Genomic DNA, 23,237 nt, shown 5'->3' on the forward strand with positions numbered 1-23,237 from the left:
GTTAAAGTTGCTACTTGAGAAAATACTGAACCATAGAGATAAAAATAGCCCTGTGATTCAAATTATAAATTGTATTTGGAATAAAAATGAGAGAACTAGGGGTGCTAAAAAACACATCCTCCAAAGACAGATATTTACATGGGAATGTGGCAGATAATTAATTGACATATTACTGATCTTGCTGGATTTTATTCTGCTTTACTTCCATAAATTGCAGGATCTTCTTTACTTTATCTTTGCCAGAAGATTTAAACTTTAAAAGCCTTGCCCTCATAATTTGCAAGTTAATTTATTTATAAAGTAAATATAAACGCTGCTTAAGCTAATTCAAATGAAATTAAAAGTAAAATAAGTAGCCAACCTTATCACTGTCTGTAACCTACTAACACGGTAAGGAAAGCATCAGATGAGCTACCTGAGAAACTAACGTTACGTTTCCCCACTTTAAAACCAAACAAACATGGTGCTTCCGTGCCATGTTCATTTGTTTGACAAAAGTTGCATGTTACGACTTTTTTCACTTTACAAAGCGCAGGCTATTTTAATTATTGTGATCAATTTGCGCCGTCAATCCCGGCGCATGCGCGCTTCATTTGCAGTCTGGACGCTGAGGGTAAACATCCTGCGGCTCTGACTGCAGCGCTGAGAGGGACTCCTGCGGGAGAACGGGGTTGGGATGGGGGAGGCGCCCCACGGCAATGACGACGGCGGCGGATGACGCATTAATCGCGCGACACAACTAATCGATGATGAAATTTGTTGCCAACGCTTTTAAAAGTCGATTTTTATCGATTTTATCAATTCGTTGTTGCAGCCCTAGCTCAGATGTGGTTTCAGGATGGTCCAGGTGTGAATCATGGAGGGTTCAGGTGCGGTTTCAGGATGGTCCAGGTGTGAATCATGGAGGGTTCAGGTGCGGTTTCAGGATGGTCCAGGTGTGAATCATGGAGGGTTCAGGTGCGGTTTCAGGATGGTCCAGGTGTGAATCATGGAGGGTTCAGGTGCGGTTTCAGGATGGTCCAGGTGTGAATCATGGAGGGTTCAGGTGCGGTTTCAGGATGGTCCAGGTGTGAATCATGGAGGGTTCAGGTGCGGTTTCAGGATGGTCCAGGTGTGAATCATGGAGGGTTCAGGTGCGGTTTCAGGATGGTCCAGGTGTGAATCATGGAGGGTTCAGGTGCGGTTTCAGGATGGTCCAGGTGTGAATCATGGAGGGTTCAGGTGCGGTTTCAGGATGGTCCAGGTGTGAATCATGGAGGGTTCAGGTGTGGTTTCAGGATGGTCCAGGTGTGGATCGTGGAAGGTTCAGGTGTGGTTTCAGGAAGATACGAGTGTGTTTCCTACAAGTGCTGAATCTTTGAAAGCTGATTGTTATTATGACTGTGTGCAGCTGCTCAATTAGGTCCAGGTAAACAGTGGTTATAATGATATCACTAACCAGCCGCAGGCGGTGGGCATAAACTGGCTCTGGCTCTTCAAGCTTCCTTGTTGGCACGGCAATGTTCCATCGCTGTAGTTCTGCAATCATCTCTGCAGGACTGAAAAGGACTGCTGGGTCGACACGCCAATGGTTGATCAGCTCCACCAGTCGCTCTTTATAGTGACCCCTGCTAGGACAGACAGCAGCTCACCTGAACAGGTACGAGGACTGGGAATCACGTGGACTCTGATTGGACCACAGGGGATCTTACTGGCAGTATCCTCCGAACTCAGACAGCGCCGGTCGTCCACATGGTTCTTCCTTAGTCCCAAAGCTGTTGTCTCGTAGCTCTAACATCGGACATGCTGCAGGAAACCAAATATGTCTGTCAGACACGCTGGGGCTGGAGTCCCAGCATGTCTCAGTATTCCTGTTCTCTACACTGATAACAGGCATGACATCACCTGTCATACTGGATGGAGTCAAGCTGCCATGGGATGGTCTCCACCAGGAAGGGGATACTCTGTGATACTAATAGAGATTAGAGCATCAGCAGAGAGTCAACCTGACCTAGACCACTGCAGGCATCAAGCATCTGACCTGCAGAAGCTGGTGCAGACGGCTCACGCTCCAGTCTCTAAGGTGGTACAGGCAGTCCCTGGGGTGGTGGGCATGAAGACCTTTGGAGCCACACTGAGCAGAGAAGCTGCATTCCTGAGGAGGTCACAGAAAGAGACATTTGAAAAAGGTGCAAAATTACGCAACTCCTGAGAGAGTTGAGACTATGTGCTGGACCAGCAAAATAATGCAGGTAACAAAATGCGTCGTCACAGTTAATCTTAGCATAAGCTTCAGAACAGGGACTCACAGAACCCAGAGAAAAGCGCTGTCTGCAGCCGCCACAGAACTGATGGCGACACTGGGTGCAGGTGAAGTGAAGACATCCTCCCTTTGACAGGCTGAAGACAAACTGACAGCTGGGACATTCTGAGGACCAAGAAGATGGTAGTTTTACTGCAGATACCTTGGAAGGTAGAATGGGAGGCAGATCTTTTAGTTCTCAGGCTCCTCTCCTGTGGAACCAACTACCAGTTTTAGTCCGTGAGGCAGACACCCTGTCTACTTTTAAGGCTAGGCTTAAAACTTTCCTTTTTGATAAAGCTTCTAGTTAGAGTGGCTCAGGTTATCCTGATCTATCTCTATAGTTCTGCTGCTATAGGCTTAGACTGCTGGAGGACATAGGGACCCCTTTTTCATCATTCTGCTGTTGTAAATGGAAAATGGTCTGTATTTTAAAGACCGCGCCTCACAATACATCCAGTGATCAACTCATTCAATCATTTGTCTGACTTAATGCCGGCTCTGCTTGTACAGCCCCTGGTAAAGGGCCTCCCACAGGGCATCATAAGGCACACGGTCAAATGTCTTCTCCAGGTCCACAGAAAACATGTGGATCAGTTGGGCAAACTCCCATGACCCTGGAGCTCCCTGCAGGGTGTAGAGCTGGTCCACTGTTCCCCGGCTGAGGCCTTCTTGGGGAGGATGGGAATTGTAATCCCACTACAGTTGACCCCTCCTCCTCTTTACGATGGCCTATACTTGTATAGCGCCTTTCAGGAGACTAGACCAAAGGCCTTCACACTACATTCAGCCATTCACCGATGGTGGCACGCTACGCTGTAGCCATGGCTACCCTGGGGCTCGCTGACAGAAGGCCACTGAAGGCATGTCAGCCGGGTTGAGGAGATCCTAAAGCATTTTTCTAGTGCGTTGCCAGGGTCAGCAGCTCCCACTGAAAACAGCATTAGCAAAGGCATGGGGTGGTTTGCCAGGGGCGCTTTGAGGCCAACACATAGTATTTCTCCATCATCCCTCCAAACTCCTCCAAGGCTCCAGTTTTTGCATGAGAGCGGCCTGCTGCCTCAGGGGTCCCAAAGTCAACCAGGGGCCATAGGCGTCCTTCTGCAGTTTGACAGCATTCCTTATCACCTGTGTCCACCGCCAGGTTTGGGGCACCTTACAGTCACAGCTACGGGCGGCTGCATCGGCAATAAAGCCAAGGGAGACTTAAAGGAATAGTACACCCAAAACATGATTAGCCTTCATTTTCTACTCCCCCCCATGCTGAACAACACTCTGGAGTACTTTTTTGATATCTCAAATGCATCTGGAGATCTGGGAGGCTTCTTGCTGTCTGCTGACATTCAAATAATGGAGGTCTATGGCGCCCGAGGCAGAAAGGTCCATAAAAGTCCACAAAAAACGTGTCAATATTCCTCCATACTGCTCGTCCAATGTATTCCAAGTGTCCTGAGTGGGTAGCATCCAGAATTTACTCGAAACGAAGTCATTTAGAATGTTTTTAGAGCATAAACAGTAGTGTATAGCATTTCCTGAAAGCGCGTTCACGAGTCTACGGAAACCGCGGCAGACCAAACCAGATGAAAGTGCGCATTCAGCGTCTGCTCTGCCGATAATACAAGCGTAGAAGAAGAAATGTGCTGTTTACCTGTGCAAAGAAAGAAACAACGAAAGAAAAATGTCTGAGGACTTCAGTGTTGAGGAAGAGCATGAGTTCTTTGCCGAGCTGAATGCGCTGGTTTGGTCTGCCGGCTTCCGTAGACTCGTGAGCGCGCATGTGCGCGCTTTCAGGAAATCCTATACACTACTGTTTATGCTCTAAAAACATTCTAAATGACTTCGTTTCGAGTAAATTCTGGATGCTACCCACTCAGGACACTTGGAATACATTGGACGAGCAGTATGGAGGAATATTGACACGTTTTTTGTGGACTTTTATGGACCTTTCTGTCTCGGGCCCCATAGACCTCCATTACTTGAATGTCAGCAGACAGCAAGAAGCCTCCCAGATCTCCAGATGCATTTGAGATATCAAAAAAGTACTCCAGAGTGTTGTTCAGCATGGGGGTGAGTAGAAAATGAAGGCTAATCATGTTTTGGGTGTACTATTCCTTTAATGTAACTGTCCTTTCCCAGCTACCCTGCACCTCTGCCAGGGACACTAAGAAGGCCTGCTACTCTGTACTGGCCCCCAGGAGACAGTTAAACTGGGGAGAGAAGCAGGCCCCCCCATGGGCCACTCCAGAGTAGGCGAGTCCAGCCTCTCTCAAGCAGCTGGGTTCCAGAGCCCGGGCCAATCCGACTATTACATGCAGGTATCACTCCCCCTCTTGCACAAGCTCAGGCTCACCCCCCAGCGAGGTCACTTCCTCTGTCCCCAGAGCCAGTTAAAGCGTCTGTGGATCACGCCGCCTCCATCAGCCAGTTCTCTCTGCACCGGTCCCTCATGGTTCCCCCTGCAGGTGGAGGGTTAGCCCACTTGCCTCACTGCTTCAAATTTGGCCTGGCCCGGTTCCTTGAGGAAGAACCTGACCGCCAGGCGCTCACTGGTGAACGCCAACCCCAGAGCTGGCTTCAGGGGCAATGGCTGGCTTTAGTGAGTTCTCCTGGTGGTTTTAATGTCGTATCCTGGAACTGTGGACGCTACACAATGTTGAAGCCCAGCACATCGTTTACCGATAAGGTTTTGGAGCACGGAAGGTGGATGATCATCCTGCTGGTTCTGCTGCTGCCACACCTTAAACTCATCACAGGACCGTCCCTGATGGTGAGTTGACCACTGCAGAGCAGACAGAACACAGTCAGGTTCTGGTCTGGGTCCAGTTCAGCTGCCTGCATGTGTTTGGGTGGGCGGGTTAGTGAGGCTTACTGGTGATCTGCACTGGGAACAGGTGCTCTTCCTGCAGCTGGGACAGTCCATCCTCAACCTGTCTGATTCATGAAGCACCCCAGAGGAACACTGAAACAAAAACACATTCTGCTAAGGTTCTAGCAGGGACCAGGAACTGGGTCCCCAGTCCAAAGTCTGAAGGGGCATCTAAAGGAAAGTGTCTGGTGCCGTATTTCCCAGTGGGAAATACGGCAGACTCCCTCCCACTGTTTTTTACAGGTACCGAACTAGAAGAGCAAAGTCCACTAACTGGATAAAGAGAAATGCTGGTCTGGTTCCTGAGGGTCTTACATGAGCACACCAACAAAAACTGGGCATGTCCTGCAGGGCTCGGTCTCGGAGTTTCCTCTGAAAGAGTTCGTGGATGTCGGGAGGCAAGAAGTGACGAATCTGGAACAACAGCAGCCATTTCTACCTGTGCTGGTTTCACCTGTGCATGTCTCACCTCTCCTGGTCTCACCTGTGTGTCCAGCAGGTTAAAGTAGTCCATGGACTCCTCCTGCACCTTCTGACCTCTGAGATCCGGTTTGCCGCACTGCGGACAGGTGAGCTGGTCCACGCTGCGCTCCCTGATGGCGACGGAGAAAGAAGAGGTGAAGCAGCTCTGGCACAGGAAGCAGGAGCAGTGAGTCATGGTGATCATCTGCAGGGAACGCAAGCAGGGAAGAAGAGTTAGGAGGAAGTATGGCTGCGGGTGCGCTCTGATTGGTTGGCAACACCTCACCTTGCTGAAGGACACCTGTTCACGGCAGATTGGACAGGTGTGTGTCAGGAACTTCAGCGCGGCTGGAAGATTTGGGCTGTGTTGGACTGCCTCCATGACATCATCAACATCGAAGCTCCGCCCCTTCATTGTGGTCAGAGCCAGGAAGGCAGCTGCCTGTTCTGGAGAGAGCCGCGCCGACACCTGAGGGACAGACACAGAGACCGACACGCCTGAGTCCTCTTGGACCCTGGAGGGGGGTCCCATATCTGGGAACCAATGATCCAATCAGAACCAACACACCCAGTTACGATGGAGGCGAGTTCTCACCTGTCTGAGGTCGGCGGTGCCCGTCCCAGGTTCTGACTGTGGACTAGCAGCACCAAGCCTGCCTCCATCCAGGCTCAGCCCTCCCATCATCCTGCTGAGGGCCTCCGAGGGGGGCACACCTGCAGGGAAAACCGATGTTACTGGAGCAGTCTACCTCAGTAGGTCGGAAGGCAGCTCCGCTGCAGCCCGATGGAACCAAACCCTGAAGTCCCAGACGCATCCAGCCACTAATGAGGCTGGCTAAGTCCAACATCTAGACCAGGATCCGGGCCTAGCAGAGGCCACACCTGGGACATCTTCTGAACCTCACAGCCGGGCCTAGCAGAGGCCACACCGGAGACATCTTCTGAACCTCGCAGCCTGGCCTAGCAGAGGCCACACCTGAGACATCTTCACAACCTCACAGCCGGGCCTAGCAGAGGCCACACCTGAGACATCTTCACAACCTCACAGCCAGGCCTAGCAGAGGCCACACCTGAGACATCTTCTGAACCTCGCAGCCTGGCCTAGCAGAGGCCACACCTGAGACATCTTCACAACCTCACAGCCGGGCCTAGCAGAGGCCACACCTGAGACATCTTCACAACCTCACAGCCGGGCCTAGCAGAGGCCACACCTGAGACATCTTCTGAACCTCACAGCCGGGCCTAGCAGAGGCCACACCTGAGACATCTTCTGAACCTCACAGCCAGGCCTAGCAGAGGCCACACCTGAGACATCTTCACAACCTCACAGCCGGGCCTAGCAGAGGCCACACCTGAGACATCTTCTGAACCTCGCAGCCTGGCCTAGCAGAGGCCACACCTGAGACATCTTCTGAACCTCACAGCCGGGCCTAGCAGAGGCCACACCTGAGACATCTTCTGAACCTCACAGCCAGGCCTAGCAGAGGCCACACCTGAGACATCTTCACAACCTCGCAGCCTGGCCTAGCAGAGGCCACAACTGAGACATCTTCACAACCTCACAGCCGGGCCTAGCAGAGGCCACACCTGAGACATCTTCACAACCTCACAGCCGGGCCTAGCAGAGGCCACACCTGAGACATCTTCTGAACCTCGCAGCCAGGCCTAGCAGAGGCCACACCTGAGACATCTTCTGAACCTCACAGCCAGGCCTAGCAGAGGCCACACCTGAGACATCTTCACAACCTCACAGCCAGGCCTAGCAGAGGCCACACCTGAGACATCTTCTGAACCTCACAGCCAGGCCTAGCAGAGGCCACACCTGAGACATCTTCTGAACCTCGCAGCCAGGCCTAGCAGAGGCCACACCTGAGACATCTTCACAACCTCACAGCCGGGCCTAGCAGAGGCCACACCTGAGACATCTTCACAACCTCACAGCCGGGCCTAGCAGAGGCCACACCTGGGACATCTTCACAACCTCACAGCCGGGCCTAGCAGAGGCCGCACCTGAGACATCTTCACAACCTCACAGCCTGGCCTAGCAGAGGCCGCACCTGAGACATCTTCACAACCTCACAGCCTGGCCTAGCAGAGGCCACACCTGGGACATCTTCACAACCTCACAGCCTGGCCTAGCAGAGGCCGCACCTGAGACATCTTCACAACCTCACAGCCGGGCCTAGCAGAGGCCACACCTGAGACATCTTCTGAACCTCGCAGCCTGGCCTAGCAGAGGCCGCACCTGAGACATCTTCACAACCTCACAGCCAGGCCTAGCAGAGGCCACACCTGAGACATCTTCACAACCTCACAGCCAGGCCTAGCAGAGGCCACACCTGAGACACAGTGGCGGCTGGTGAAAAATATTTTTGGTGGGGCTGATATAGCCTAGTGTATGTCTCCAACTAATCCGGAATAAGAATTCAAATAAACAATTGGACAATGAATACAATTTAACAGTAATGACTTAATTTACTATATAATAACAGTAACAGTGATGATTTGGGTCACTGTGACGGGGTTCTTTGGCCTCCAAGAATCCAGGCTCAGTCGGGTTACCGGTGTTGGTGAATTATTGAGCTCAAAATCTCAAAACAGGGTGCAAAAGAAACTAAACATATACAAGATCCTCTGGGCCTCAGCCTCCCTCCAGTTACCAGCAATGTAACAAAGAAACAGAAAACAGAAATGGCCGCTCTTCTTCCCACAGCCCTCATTAAATAGTTTAAGCCCCTCCCCTCAGGCTCTCTTATTTCTGATTTCTTCTCATTAATCAGTTTTGTCCATCTATTACCTCCACAAACAATTGATGTACAAAAACAAATAATTTTTACAACTTAATTCTTTTACACAGATTCATTGACTTATTCAATTACACCAAACTGGGTTTGAACCCAGCAAAGACGCAGGCAGACTGAAGATGACAAGTCCCCATAGCATAAACACGTACACACCCACACCCCCCACATACCCACACACACACACACACACACACACACACACACACACACACACACACACACACACACACACACACACACACACACACACACATACGGCTAACCCCACTGAAATATTAAGTGTGCACCCTCAATACGCCAGCAGGTAACCAGGAACAGCTTGTGTGTTTTAAGTTCATGGAGCTACTGATCTCAGCGCGAGTGTATTGGTCCTCACAAACACAGTATAACAGGAATGTGTGTGTGGCGCGCAAAGTTAGAGAGGTTGTTTTAAGCGACGAGGTGGATTCGTCACAGTCACAATAACCATGACATGAAATGTTCATATCCTACAACAGGGATGTTCTTCTGGCAAACGGGTAGATAAATAAGGATCTCACCGAATTTGGTGGAAGCTGCATCTCGTTCGTTACATACGCCATCGTCCCTCTAATTGTCTGCACCTGCGCTTGGGTTCAGAAGCCTGTAAAAGCGCAGTATTTTCAGCGCCCCATGACCATAAAGTTCCGAGACGCTGATTGGCCATTAAATTCATCTAGCAATAGTACATGATTGACAGATTCTCTGCAAATGTGGCGCAGTCTGATCAGCGCCCCCAGAACAGAGACGGTAGGAGTCTGTCTGTGGAAATCCAGAAATGAATGACAGTAGATAGGAAAATGTAGTTTATATAATTTGTTTTGCTTATAGGTACACAGTCTAGAGAGTAAAACTGACATTTATGAGTTAATTTCTAAAAATATATTTTACGTTTCTCTCTTCTTATCAGGGAGGGCGGTGCCCCAGCGCCCCCTATGAGCTGGCCGCCACTGCTGAGACATCTTCTGAACCTCGCAGCCAGGCCTAGCAGAGGCCACACCTGAGACATCTTCACAACCTCGCAGCCGGGCCTAGCAGAGGCCACACCCGAGACATCTTCACAACCTCGCAGCCGGGCCTAGCAGAGGCCACACCCGAGACATCTTCACAACCTCGCAGCCGGGCCTAGCAGAGGCCACACCCGAGACATCTTCACAACCTCACAGCCGGGCCTAGCAGAGGCCACACCTGAGACATCTTCACAACCTCACAGCCGGGCCTAGCAGAGGCCACACCCGAGACATCTTCACAACCTCACAGCCGGGCCTAGCAGAGGCCACACCCGAGACATCTTCACAACCTCGCAGCTGGGCCTAGCAGAGGCCACACCTGAGACATCTTCACAACCTCGCAGCCAGGCCTAGCAGAGGCCACACCTGAGACATCTTCACAACCTCGCAGCCGGGCCTAGCAGAGGCCACACCTGAGACATCTTCACAACCTCGCAGCCGGGCCTAGCAGAGGCCACACCCGAGACATCTTCACAACCTCGCAGCCGGGCCTAGCAGAGGCCACACCTGAGACATCTTCACAACCTCGCAGCCGGGCCTAGCAGAGGCCACACCCGAGACATCTTCACAACCTCGCAGCCAGGCCTAGCAGAGGCCACACCTGAGACATCTTCACAACCTCGCAGCTGGGCCTAGCAGAGGCCACACCCGAGACATCTTCACAACCTCGCAGCTGGGCCTAGCAGAGGCCACACCCGAGACATCTTCTGAACCTCGCAGCCAGGCCTAGCAGAGGCCACACCTGAGACATCTTCACAACCTCGCAGCCGGGCCTAGCAGAGGCCACACCTGAGACATCTTCACAACCTCGCAGCTGGGCCTAGCAGAGGCCAAACCCGAGACATCTTCACAACCTCGCAGCCAGGCCTAGCAGAGGCCACACCCAAGACATCTTCACAACCTCGCAGCCAGGCCTAGCAGAGGCCACACCTGAGACATCTTCACAACCTCGCAGCCGGGCCTAGCAGAGGCCACACCTGAGACATCTTCTGAACCTCGAAGCCAGGCCTAGCAGAGGCCACACCTGAGACATCTTCACAACCTCGCAGCCGGGCCTAGCAGAGGCCACACCTGAGACATCTTCACAACCTCACAGCCGGGCCTAGCAGAGGCCACACCTGAGACATCTACCCCGTTTACACTACCCTTAAAAAACTGAGCCGAGACCGGTCCGAGCTCAGTAACTGAGATAACTTGTCGTGTGTGAACGGAAACAACCTGAACTGAACCGAGATAGACATAACCGGACCGCGCTAACTGCAGACCAGTTCCCGAGGTGGGTTCGGCTCGGTTTTTTCCTGGCTCGGTTCTCTGATAACAAGAGCGCATGAGCAGAACGCGTCATCGCCGACTGGCTGAACATGCCGATTCACACTCCATTCCAGAAAGTCGGCTTCCCAAAAGCCGACTTTCTCAAGGACATCCGCGCAAGGTTGCCGTCTTCTCCTGACCCACCGCAAACACGGAAGTACAGCAATAATAATCAAGCATAACTTTCTGAATGTGACGGGCGCCGCCATTTTGATTTGCTTGATTCCCTCCTCCTTCGTCTTCTTCTTCTTGGGTTTTACGGCGGTTGACAAACAGCGTTTGGTGCATTACCGCCACCAGCTGCTTGAGTCCCTCCTTCAATCCTAGCAGTAATACCGCACATCGTCACTAGGAGGCGAGGAGTCGAGGCGTCGAGATAACCGAGATAAGTGTGACGTGTGAACGGTCGTCAAAACTGAGCTTGGCCTGGTTACCGATCCAAGCTCGGACCGGTCTGGGCCTGGATCGGTTTTTCAAGGGTAGTGTAAATGGGGCTATCTTCACAACCTCACAGCCGGGCCTAGCAGAGGCCACACCTGAGACATCTTCACAACCTCACAGCCGGGCCTAGCAGAGGCCACACCTGGGACATCTTCTAAACCTAATGGCTAACGCAGACATGATGTCTTTAGACACTGCGGCTGGGTATGTTTGAATCGGAACAATTCTGGTTCTAATTCCTTGTTTTTTTAACTTGGTTCCTATCGATTCTCCAAGAACCATCAAACTTTCCATGTTGTCACTGAGCTGCTATAGGAAGTTCTGCTGGTAGAGCCAGTAGATCAAACCCTGAACTCTAATAAAATCTGATGGATGTTCTGTTTCACTTTTACTGTGTCCAAGTCTGGAGAACACGTCACAAACCAGCTGGTCTCGGACTAAGCAGCTACTGTCTCACCTGAAGGGGAGGAGCCTAGAAAAGGGTTTGTGCTGCAGGAGGAAGGAGGCCCACTGAAGTCAATCCCCATCAGCTCCTCTGTGTACGATGAGCGGACGCATCCCTGCTCCCATTGGCTGGCTGTAAAACAGGGGGAGGAGCCTGATGTCTTACTGTCTGCATGAGCTGACTTCCACTGACAAGAAGAAGGTTAGCAGGATGAGCAGAGAAACAGCAGCATGGAGGCCTCCCAGCAGGAGGTCCTGAAGCCCCCTGCCTCCTCCCACGGCCTGCATGAGCAACCTGTCCCCAGCTCATCCATGCTAATGCTAATGGCACAGCTCTTTGATCCAGCGGTGTGTAGTTTACCTTTGAGTGGAGCCCAAAGGGAGGAGCCCTGGGAGGTTCGCTGGCTCTGTGGCGAAGAGGAGGAGCTGTGGGAGGAAACAGAGACACCATGATGCTGCGTCTCCAGTGGAAACCCATCAATAGGGGATTTTAAAGGCTAATAACAATAATAGAGCCTTTAACCAACTGATAGCAGATAAATAACAGCCAGAATATACAAGACTGACCCTGGACACACTCGGGATTACCACCGTCCAACAGCAGGCTAAATTCTGCTAACAACAAAAACAGGATTCTAGACAAAGAAACAGAAAACTAGAGATTTACAATATTCTTCCTCTCTTGCTTCCTCCAGGAGATGGAGACTCCGAGAGTCCATCCAGACTCCCCTCTATCAAGACTCCTCCTCCAGCTCCTCCCGGGCCAGCAAGAGATAGTCATCCATGGACTCCTAGTCCTCCTGGTCCTCCTGTTGGTGGGACGTCCCTGGAACCCCTCAGAGGGAGGCATCCATCTGATAAAGATGATCCTCCTCAGCTGACTCCTCTGGAGGAGAAGCAGCTCTACTCTGATCCACTACCCTCCTCTCCAGGGCCCTGGCAGAAGCCCACAGGCTGAGGACCATGATCCCCCTACAGCTGGAACACCCCCTCTGGTCCTCCTTCCAATGCAAAGGAACCGCTCTGCAAGGATAGGACCGCTCTGCCAGGATAAAAGGTGGAGGTCCCCTCTGATCTCCACCTGCTCCCTCATAGGTCCCCCTCAGGTAGAGGTCCCCTCTGATCTCCACCTGCTCCCTCATGGGTCCCCCTCAGGTAGAGGTCCCCTCTGATCTCCACCCACTCCCTCATGGGTCCCCCTCAGGTGGAGGTCCCCTCTGATCTCCACCCACTCCCTCATGGGTCCCCCTCAGGTGGAGGTCCCCTCTGATCTCCACCTGCTCCCTCATGGGTCCCCCTCAGGTAGAGGTCCCCTCTGATCTCCACCCACTCCCTCATGGGTCCCCCTAAGGTGGAGGTCCCCTCTGATCTCCACCCACTCCCTCATGGGTCCCCCTCAGGTAGAGGTCCCCTCTGATCTCCACCCACTCCCTCATGGGTCCCCCTCAGGTGGAGGTCCCCTCTGATCTCCACCCACTCCCTCATGGGTCCCCCTCAGGTGGAGGTCCCCTCTGATCTCCACCTGCTCCCTCATGGGTCCCCCTCAGGTAGAGGTCCCCTCTGATCTCCACCCACTCCCTCATGGGTCCCCCTCAGGTGGAGGTCCCCTCTGAGAGATGGTCTTTTTAATGCTGAACCTGAATCCTCCAGAACTCACCGGACCTCCTCAGCTCCAGGGGGCGGGGCTTCTTCCACAGGGCGGGTGTAGAGGGGCGTGTCCTTCTGGAAGGCAGCCCTCATCTCCGACAGCAACAGGGACAGGCTGGACACACCCTGACAGGAAATGACATCACAGAGCTGTGAGCGTGGCCCAGCCTGCAGCAGGTATGGGAGCTGAGTCAGGAGAACCTTACCGGAGTCCAGTTCTGGAGCCCGTCCAGACTCACGGTACCAGAAGAATCCACGTAAGGACAGAATGGATTGATCACCATAGTGGCGGTGGGACAGACAAAGCAGCGAGGGCGGGACAGCGGGTGGGTCTCATGGAGCCAGACGCACACCGGGATGTTATAGTGACTGTCTAAGGAGACACCAGAACCATCAGAACTCTGGACCGGACCTGAAGAAGCAGAACCAGGAAGGAGGATGTTCTGACCTTGATGGAGAACCGGAATGGTTCCAGACAGATGGACCAGCTTCCTCTGCTCCTTATTTGGAAAACCTGGAATAGAACAACTGCTGATACTTCTGGGAAACTGTGGACCACAACCGGGTCAACTCAGAACCTTAAAGCAGACTCTGGACAGACTCTAGTAAAACCTTCTAACGGAACCTTCTAACAGAACCAGACAGCAGAACCTGCAGAATCTGTTAGTTCAATCTCTAACGTTCTGCTCTCTCTGTAGCTTCATCTGGTCTGTTCCTGTTTGGCTGTGACTCCATCCTGGAAAGAAATATCAGCTGTGCTGCTGCCATCAACACCTTTGTTTCTAGATGTTGGAGCTTGGCCTGTTTTCCAGTGTAGTCCTGTTTCTCTGACTGTGACTAACTGGATGTGTTCTCTTCATCCTCTGACATGGGAGACTTTAGGTCGGATCAATTCAGGCTTTAGGCTCGATTAATTAAGACTTAAGGCTGGGTCAATTTAGACTGTAGACCAGATCAATTCAGGCTTTAGGTCGGATCAATTTAAGACTTTAGGCTGGATCAATTCAAGACTTTAGGCCGGATAAATTCAAGACTTTAGGCTGGATCCATTTAGACTTTAGGCTAGATCAATTCAGACATTAGGCCCGATCAATTCAGACTTTAGTCCAGATCAATTCAGACTTTAGACCAGATCAATTCAGACTTTAGACCAGATCAATTCAGACTTTAGGCTGGATCCATTTAGGCTTTAGGCCCGATCAATTCAGACTTTAGACTAGATCCATTTAGACTTTAGGATGGATCAATTCAGGCTTTAGGCTCGATTAATTAAGACTTAAGGCTGGCTCAATTTAGACTTTAGACCAGATCAATTTAGACTTTAGACTGGATCAATTCAGACTTTAGGTCGAATCAATTCAAGACTTTAGGCTGGATCCATTTAGGCTTTGGGCTAGATCAATTCAGACATTAGTCCGGATCAATTCAGACTTTAGGCTGGATCAATTCAAGACTTTAGGCTGGATCCATTTAGACTTTAGGCTAGATCAATTCAGACATTAGTCCGGATCAATTCAGACTTTAGGCCCGATCAATTCAGACTTTAGACTAGATCCATTTAGACTTTAGGATGGATCAATTCAGGCTTTAGGCTGGATCAATTCAGACATTAGACTAGATCCATTTAGACTTTAGGATGGATCAATTCAGATTTTAGGCTGGATCATTTGAGACATTAGGCTGGATCAATTCAGACTTTAGGTTGGATCAATTCAGGCTTTAGGCTCGATTAATTAAGACTTAAGGCTGGGTCAATTTAGACTGTAGACCAGATCAATTCAGGCTTTAGGCTGGATCAATTCAGACTTTAGGTCGGATCAATTTATGACTTTAGGCCGGATCAATTCAAGACTTTAGGCCGGATCAATTCAAGACTTTAGGCTGGATCCATTTAGACTTTAGGCTAGATCAATTCAGACATTAGGCCCGATCAATTCAGACTTTAGTCCAGATCAATTCAGACTTTAGATCAGATCAATTCAGACTTTAGGCTGGATCCATTTAGGCTTTAGGCCCGATCAATTCAGACTTTAGACTAGATCAATTCAGACTTTAGGTTGGATCAATTCAGGCTTTAGGCTCGATTAATTAAGACTTTAGACTGGATCAATTCAGATTTTAGGTCAGATCAATTCAAGACTTTAGGCTGGATCCATTTAGGCTTTGGGCTAGATCAATTCAGACATTAGTCCGGATCAATTCAGACTTTAGGCTGGATCAATTCAAGACTTTAGGCTGGATCCATTTAGACTTTAGGCTAGATCAATTCAGACATTAGTCCGGATCAATTCAGACTTTAGGCCCGATCAATTCAGACTTTAGACTAGATCCATTTAGACTTTAGGATGGATCAATTCAGGCTTTAGGCTGGATCAATTCAGACATTAGACTAGATCCATTTAGACTTTAGGATGGATCAATTCAGATTTTAGGCTGGATCATTTGAGACATTAGGCTGGATCAATTCAGACATTAGGTTGGATCAATTCAAGACTTTAGGCTGGATCCATTTAGACTTTAGGCTAGATCAATTCAGACATTAGTCCGGATCAATTCAGACTTTAGGCTGGATCAATTCAGACTTTAGGCTGGATCAATTCAAGACTTTAGGCTGGATCCATTTAGGCTTTAGGCTAGATCAATTCAGACATTAGTCCGGATCAATTCAGACTTTAGGCTGGATCAATTCAGACTTTAGGCTGGATCAATTCAAGACTTTAGGCTGGATCAATTCAAGACTTTAGGCTGGATCAATTCAAGACTTTAGGCTGGATCCATTTAGACTTTAGGCTAGATCAATTCAGACATTAGTCCGGATCAATTCAGACTTTAGGCTGGATCAATTCAGACTTTAGGCTGGATCAATTCAAGACTTTAGGCTGGATCCATTTAGGCTTTAGGCTAGATCAATTCAGACATTAGTCCGGATCAATTCAGACTTTAGGCTGGATCAATTCAGACTTTAGGCTGGATCAATTCAAGACTTTAGGCTGGATCAATTCAAGACTTTAGGCTGGATCCATTTAGACTTTAGGCTAGATCAATTCAGACATTAGTCCGGATCAATTCAGACTTTAGGCTGGATCAATTCAAGACTTTAGGCTGGATCAATTCAAGACTTTAGGCTGGATCAATTCAAGACTTTAGGCTGGATCCATTTAGACATTAGGCTGGATCAATTCAGACTTTAGGTTGGATCAATTCAAGACTTTAGGCTGGATCCATTTAGACTTTAGGCTAGATCAATTCAGACATTAGTCCGGATCAATTCAGACTTTAGGCCCGATCAATTCAGACTTTAGACTAGATCCATTTAGACTTTAGGATGGATCAATTCAGGCTTTAGGCTGGATCAATTCAGACATTAGACTAGATCCATTTAGACTTTAGGATGGATCAATTCAGATTTTAGGCTGGATCATTTGAGACATTAGGCTGGATCAATTCAGACATTAGGTTGGATCAATTCAAGACTTTAGGCTGGATCCATTTAGGCTTTAGGCTAGATCAATTCAGACATTAGTCGGGATCAATTCAGACTTTAGGCTGGATCAATTCAGACTTTAGGCTGGATCAATTCAAGACTTTAGGCTGGATCAATTCAAGACTTTAGGCTGGATCAATTCAAGACTTTAGGCTAGATCAATTCAGACATTAGTCCGGATCAATTCAGACTTTAGGCTGGATCAATTCAGACTTTAGGCTGGATCAATTCAAGACTTTAGGCTGGATCAATTCAAGACTTTAGGCTGGATCCATTTAGACATTAGGCTGGATCAATTCAGACTTTAGGTTGGATCAATTCAAGACTTTAGGCTGGATCCATTTAGACTTTAGGCTAGATCAATTCAGACATTAGTCCGGATCAATTCAGACTTTAGGCCCGATCAATTCAGACTTTAGACTAGATCCATTTAGACTTTAGGATGGATCAATTCAGGCTTTAGGCTGGATCAATTCAGAGATTAGACTAGATCCATTTAGACTTTAGGATGGATCAATTCAGACTTTAGGTTGGATCAATTCAAGACTTTAGGCTGGATCCATTTAGGCTTTAGGCTAGATCAATTCAGACATTAGTCCGGATCAATTCAGACTTTAGGCTGGATCAATTCAAGACTTTAGGCTGGATCCATTTAGACTTTAGGCTAGATCAATTCAGACATTAGTCCGGATCAATTCAGACTTTAGGCCCGATCAATTCAGACTTTAGACTAGATCCATTTAGACTTTAGGATGGATCAATTCAGATTTTAGGTCGGATCAATTCAAGACTTTAGGCTGGATCCATTTAGACTTTAGGCTAGATCAATTCAGATTTTAGGCTAGATCAATTCATAGTTTTAGAGTTGCTGGTTTGAATCTGAGTTCAGTTAATCCTGCTTCCCCCTGAGATGAGCTTTTCTTCTCTGTGGTTCCAGATGTTTCCCTCATATCCATCGTTGTCTTTTTGTCCTCAGATTCTTTTCTACAAACAGAACTTTGTCCAGAAAACCTGGAGGAACAAACATATTGAATAGAAAGTACACCAATGTTCTAGGAGAACCAGATCCATTCTAATATTCATTTTCTATGTGATGGCTGAGGAAGGAAACCATCAATGTCCCTCTGTGAGCTGCGTGTGTTTGGTTCCTACAGCGTGGAGTAGACTCAAAGTTCTACTGAGCCACCAACCTGATCTATCTGCATTAGATCTAGAATTGGTTCTCCTCCAGGCTCTAAATGTTCTGGATCAGAACCTGGACCTTCAGAAGAACCGATTCTGTATTCTGGTTCATGGTTCTGAGGATCAGGATCTGGTTCTGAGGTTCCGGGGACCCTCAGAACCAGTCAGAAGCTGGACCTTCAGGAGAACCGGTTCTGTATTCTGGTTTATGGTTCTGAGGTTCAGGGGACCCTCAGAACCAGTCAGAACCTGGACCTTCAGAAGAACCGGTTCTGTATTCTGGTTTATGGTTCTGAGGTTCAGGGGACCCTCAGAACCAGTCAGAAGCTGGACCTTCAGGAGAACCGGTTCTGTATTCTGGTTCATGGTTCTGAGGTTCAGGGGACCCTCAGAACCAGTCAGAACCTGGACCTTCAGGAGAACCGGTTCTGTATTCTGGTTCATGGTTCTGAGGTTCAGGGGACCCTCAGAACCAGTCAGAACCTGGACCTTCAGAAGAACCGGTTCTGTATTCTGGTTCATGGTTCTGAGGTTCAGGGGACCCTCAGAACCAGTCAGAAGCTGGACCTTCAGGAGAACCGGTTCTGTATTCTGGTTTATGGTTCTGAGGACCCTCAGAACCAGTCAGAACCTGGACTTTCAGGAGAACCGGTTCTGTATTCTGGTTTATGGTTCTGAGGACCCTCAGAACCAGTCAGAACCTGGACTTTCAGGAGAACCGGTTCTGTATTCTGGTTCATGGTTCTGAGGTTCAGGGGACCCTCAGAACCAGTCAGAACCTGGACCTTCAGGAGAACCGGTTCTGTATTCTGGTTCATGGTTCTGAGGTTCAGGGGACCCTCAGAACCAGTCAGAAGCTGGACCTTCAGGAGAACCGGTTCTGTATTCTGGTTTATGGTTCTGAGGACCCTCAGAACCAGTCAGAACCTGGACTTTCAGGAGAACCGGTTCTGTATTCTGGTTCATGGTTCTGAGGTTCTGAGGACCCTCAGAACCAGTCAGAAGCTGGACCCAATGATGGGCACCAAGCAGGCAGAGCAGCTGCTCTCTGGCTCCCCCTGCCGGCCGCAGGATGAAGCGCAGCCTCAGTAAACTCACAGTAGAAGTCCACCCAGAGCCGCAGGTCACCGAACCGAGCCCGAACCGACTGCAGGTCCCTCAGAGTCTCCGCGGGGTACCGGTATCCGCACTGACCGAAGGAGGAGGTTCTGTTAGCAGCAGGCCAGGACCAGAACCAGGACCTGGACCCGGTTAGATCCGTTGAAGTTCGTCTTACCTCCGTCAGAGTCCGCCGCTCCAGTTCTGCTCCGACCAGAGGCATCTCACCGCAGAACCGGAACCAGAACCGGAACCAGGTCCTACATCCCGGGCCGCGGACTCCCAGACTAAACTCCGGGACGGGACTTCAGCCTCTGGGGCTTCATAATAAGAGCAGAGCCATTACGGTGGCCGCCATATTGGAGAGGGCAGGGAGATCTTCTACTTCTTGTTGCGTTGTTCTTGTACTGCGGTTGGCAAAAAACTTTATGTGAGCTTTACCGCCACCAGCTGGTGGGGAGTGTGAACCACATGGCTAAAAGAGAAATACAGTGGGGGAAATAAGCATTGACCCCTTGCTGATTCTGCAGGTTTGCCCACTAACAAAGAATGCAACAATCTATAATTTAATCATCTGTACATTCTAACAGTGAGACAGAATCCCAAAGAAAATTCCAGAAATTCACATCATATGAATTTATTAAAATTGAAACCATCTGATGAGGAAAAATAAGTATTTGACCCCCTACCACACAGCATGTTAATATTTAGTAGAAAGCCATTATTGGCCAGCTCAGATGTCAAACGGTTTTTAAAGTTGGTGACAAGGTTTGTGCACATTTCAGCAGGGATATTGGCCCACTCCTCCCTGCAGACAGCCTCCACATTTCAGCAGGAATATTGGCCCACTCCTCCCTGCAGACAGCCTCCACATTTCAGCAGGAATATTGGCCCACTCCTCCCTGCAGACAGCCTCCACATTTCAGCAGGGATATTGGCCCACTCCTCCCTGCAGACAGCCTCCACATTTCAGCAGGAATATTGGCCCACTCCTCCCTGCAGACAGCCTCCACATTTCAGCAGGAATATTGGCCCACTCCTCCCTGCAGACAGCCTCCACATTTCAGCAGGAATATTGGCCCACTCCTCCCTGCAGACAGCCTCCACATTTCAGCAGGGATATTGGCTCACTCCTCCCTGCAGACAGCCTCCACATTTCAGCAGGAATATTGGCCCACTCCTCCCTGCAGACAGCCTCCACATTTCAGCAGGAATATTGGCCCACTCCTCCCTGCAGACAGCCTCCACATTTCAGCAGGAATATTGGCCCACTCCTCCCTGCAGACAGCCTCCACATTTCAGCAGGAATATTGGCCCACTCCTCCCTGCAGACAGCCTCCACATTTCAGCAGGAATATTGGCCCACTCCTCCCTGCAGACAGCCTCCACATTTCAGCAGGGATATTGGCCCACTCCTCCCTGCAGACAGCCTCCACATTTCAGCAGGGATATTGGCCCACTCCTCCCTGCAGACAGCCTCCACATTTCAGCAGGGATATTGGCCCACTCCTCCCTGCAGACAGCCTCCACATTTCAGCAGGGATATTGGCCCACTCCTCCCTGCAGACAGCCTCCACATTTCAGCAGGGATATTGGCCCACTCCTCCCTGCAGACAGCCTCCACATTTCAGCAGGAATATTGGCCCACTCCTCCCTGCAGACAGCCTCCACATTTCAGCAGGGATATTGGCCCACTCCTCCCTGCAGACAGCCTCCACATTTCAGCAGGGATATTGGCCCACTCCTCCCTGCAGACAGCCTCCACATTTCAGCAGGAATATTGGCCCACTCCTCCCTGCAGACAGGCTCCACATTTCAGCAGGGATATTGGCCCACTCCTCCCTGCAGACAGCCTCCACATTTCAGCAGGAATATTGGCCCACTCCTCCCTGCAGACAGCCTCCACATTTCAGCAGGGATATTGGCCCACTCCTCCCTGCAGACAGGCTCCACATTTCAGCAGGAATATTGGCCCACTCCTCCCTGCAGACAGGCTCCACATTTCAGCAGGAATATTGGCCCACTCCTCCCTGCAGACAGCCTCCACATTTCAGCAGGAATATTGGCCCACTCCTCCCTGCAGACAGCCTCCACATTTCAGCAGGGATATTGGCCCACTCCTCCCTGCAGACAGCCTCCACATTTCAGCAGGATATTGGCCCACTCCTCCCTGCAGACAGCCTCCACATTTCAGCAGGAATATTGGCCCACTCCTCCCTGCAGACAGCCTCCACATTTCAGCAGGGTATTGGCCTCACTCCTCCCTGCAGACAGCTCCCACATTTCAGCAGGAGATATTGGCCCACCCTCCCTGCAGACAGCCTCCACATTTCAGCAGGAATATTGGCCCACTCCTCCCTGCAGACAGCCTCCACATTTCAGCAGGGATATTGGCCCACTCCAATCCCTGCAGACAGCCTCCACATTTCAGCAGGAATATTGGCCCCCCTCCTCCCGCAGACAGCCTCCACATTTCAGCAGCAGGAACATGGCCCACTCCTCCCTGGCAGACAGCCTCCACATTTCACGGGAAATATTGGCCCATTTCTCCCTGGCAGACAAGCCTCCACATTTCAGCAGGGAATATTGGCCTACTCCTCCCTGCGACAGCCCCACATTCACAGGCAAGGATATATGGGCACAATACCCTTCCCTGCAGACAGCCTCCACATTATCAGCAGAATATTGGCCCACTCTCCTGCAGACAGACCTCCACAATTCAGCATGAATATTGGCCAAACCCCTCCCTGCAGACAGCCCTCCACATTTCATTAGTGAATATTGGCCCAATGTCCTCCTGCATGAAAAGCCTCCACATTTCAGCAGGAATATTGGCCCACTCCTCCCTGCAGACAGCCTCCACATTTCAGCAGGGATATTGGCCCACTCCTCCCTGCAGACAGCCTCCACATTTCAGCAGGGATATTGGCCCACTCCTCCCTGCAGACAGCCTCCACATTTCAGCAGGAATATTGGCCCACTCCTCCCTGCAGACAGCCTCCACATTTCAGCAGGAATATTGGCCCACTCCTCCCTGCAGACAGCCTCCACATTTCAGCAGGAATATTGGCCCACTCCTCCCTGCAGACAGCCTCCACATTTCAGCAGGATATTGGCCCACTCCTCCCTGCAGACAGCCTCCACATTTCAGCAGGGATATTGGCCCACTCCTCCCTGCAGACAGCCTCCACATTTCAGCGGGGAATATTGGCCCACTCCTCCCTGCAGACAGCCTCCACATTTCAGCAGGGATATTGGCCCACTCCTCCCTGCAGACAGCCTCCACATTTCAGCAGGAATATTGGCCCACTCCTCCCTGCAGACAGCCTCCACATTTCAGCAGGAATATTGGCCCACTCCTCCCTGCAGACAGCCTCCACATTTCAGCAGGAATATTGGCCCACTCCTCCCTGCAGACAGCCTCCACATTTCAGCAGGGATATTGGCCCACTCCTCCCTGCAGACAGCCTCCACATTTCAGCAGGGATATTGGCCCACTCCTCCCTGCAGACAGCCTCCACATTTCAGCAGGGATATTGGCCCACTCCTCCCTGCAGACAGCCTCCACATTTCAGCAGGAATATTGGCCCACTCCTCCCTGCAGACAGCCTCCACATTTCAGCAGGAATATTGGCCCACTCCTCCCTGCAGACAGCCTCCACATTTCAGCAGGAATATTGGCCCACTCCTCCCTGCAGACAGCCTCCACATTTCAGCAGGAATATTGGCCCACTCCTCCCTGCAGACAGCCTCCACATTTCAGCAGGGATATTGGCCCACTCCTCCCTGCAGACAGCCTCCACATTTCAGCAGGGATATTGGCCCACTCCTCCCTGCAGACAGCCTCCACATTTCAGCAGGGAATATTGGCCCACTCCTCCCTGCAGACAGCCTCCACATTTCAGCAGGGATATTGGCCCACTCCTCCCTGCAGACAGCCTCCACATTTCAGCAGGAATATTGGCCCACTCCTCCCTGCAGACAGCCTCCACATTTCAGCAGGGATATTGGCCCACTCCTCCCTGCAGACAGCCTCCACATTTCAGCAGGGATATTGGCCCACTCCTCCCTGCAGACAGCCTCCACATTTCAGCAGGGATATTGGCCCACTCCTCCCTGCAGACAGCCTCCACATTTCAGCAGGGATATTGGCCCACTCCTCCCTGCAGACAGCCTCCACATTTCAGCA

The 23,237-nt window shown here is 50.6% G+C and overlaps 1 protein-coding gene across 6 annotated transcripts; it reads right to left on the bottom strand.

The window, feature by feature from the left end:
• Positions 1-742: 742 nt before the first annotated feature.
• Positions 743-19,539, bottom strand: LOC119778724 (E3 ubiquitin-protein ligase RNF31-like). Of its 6 annotated transcripts, none has more exons than XM_038278076.1 (19): positions 19,227-19,535; positions 19,049-19,139; positions 13,733-13,798; positions 13,491-13,657; positions 13,295-13,410; positions 11,999-12,063; positions 11,651-11,770; positions 6,205-6,323; positions 5,896-6,078; positions 5,632-5,814; positions 5,463-5,561; positions 5,151-5,240; positions 4,958-5,060; positions 2,289-2,407; positions 2,021-2,134; positions 1,885-1,951; positions 1,692-1,785; positions 1,439-1,607; positions 743-1,355 (listed from the first exon to the last, which is right to left on the bottom strand). In XM_038278076.1, the coding sequence occupies exons 1-19, from the start codon at positions 19,269-19,271 to the stop codon at positions 1,341-1,343; spliced, it is 2,025 nt and encodes a 674-aa protein (XP_038134004.1). In that variant the 5' UTR covers positions 19,272-19,535; the 3' UTR covers positions 743-1,340. The 6 variants fall into 6 exon arrangements, 5 of the variants coding, with proteins under 5 accessions (XP_038134004.1, XP_038134005.1, XP_038134003.1 ...); XM_038278075.1 differs by having other exon boundaries at positions 744-1,340; positions 19,227-19,537; XM_038278074.1 differs by having other exon boundaries at positions 744-1,607; positions 19,227-19,539.
• Between the last annotated feature and the right edge of the window lie 3,698 nt (positions 19,540-23,237).

The sequence above is a fragment of the Cyprinodon tularosa genome, unplaced genomic scaffold (assembly GCF_016077235.1).
Source record: "Cyprinodon tularosa strain WSP-4 unplaced genomic scaffold, ASM1607723v1 ctg1375, whole genome shotgun sequence".
NCBI lineage: Eukaryota > Metazoa > Chordata > Actinopteri > Cyprinodontiformes > Cyprinodontidae > Cyprinodon > Cyprinodon tularosa.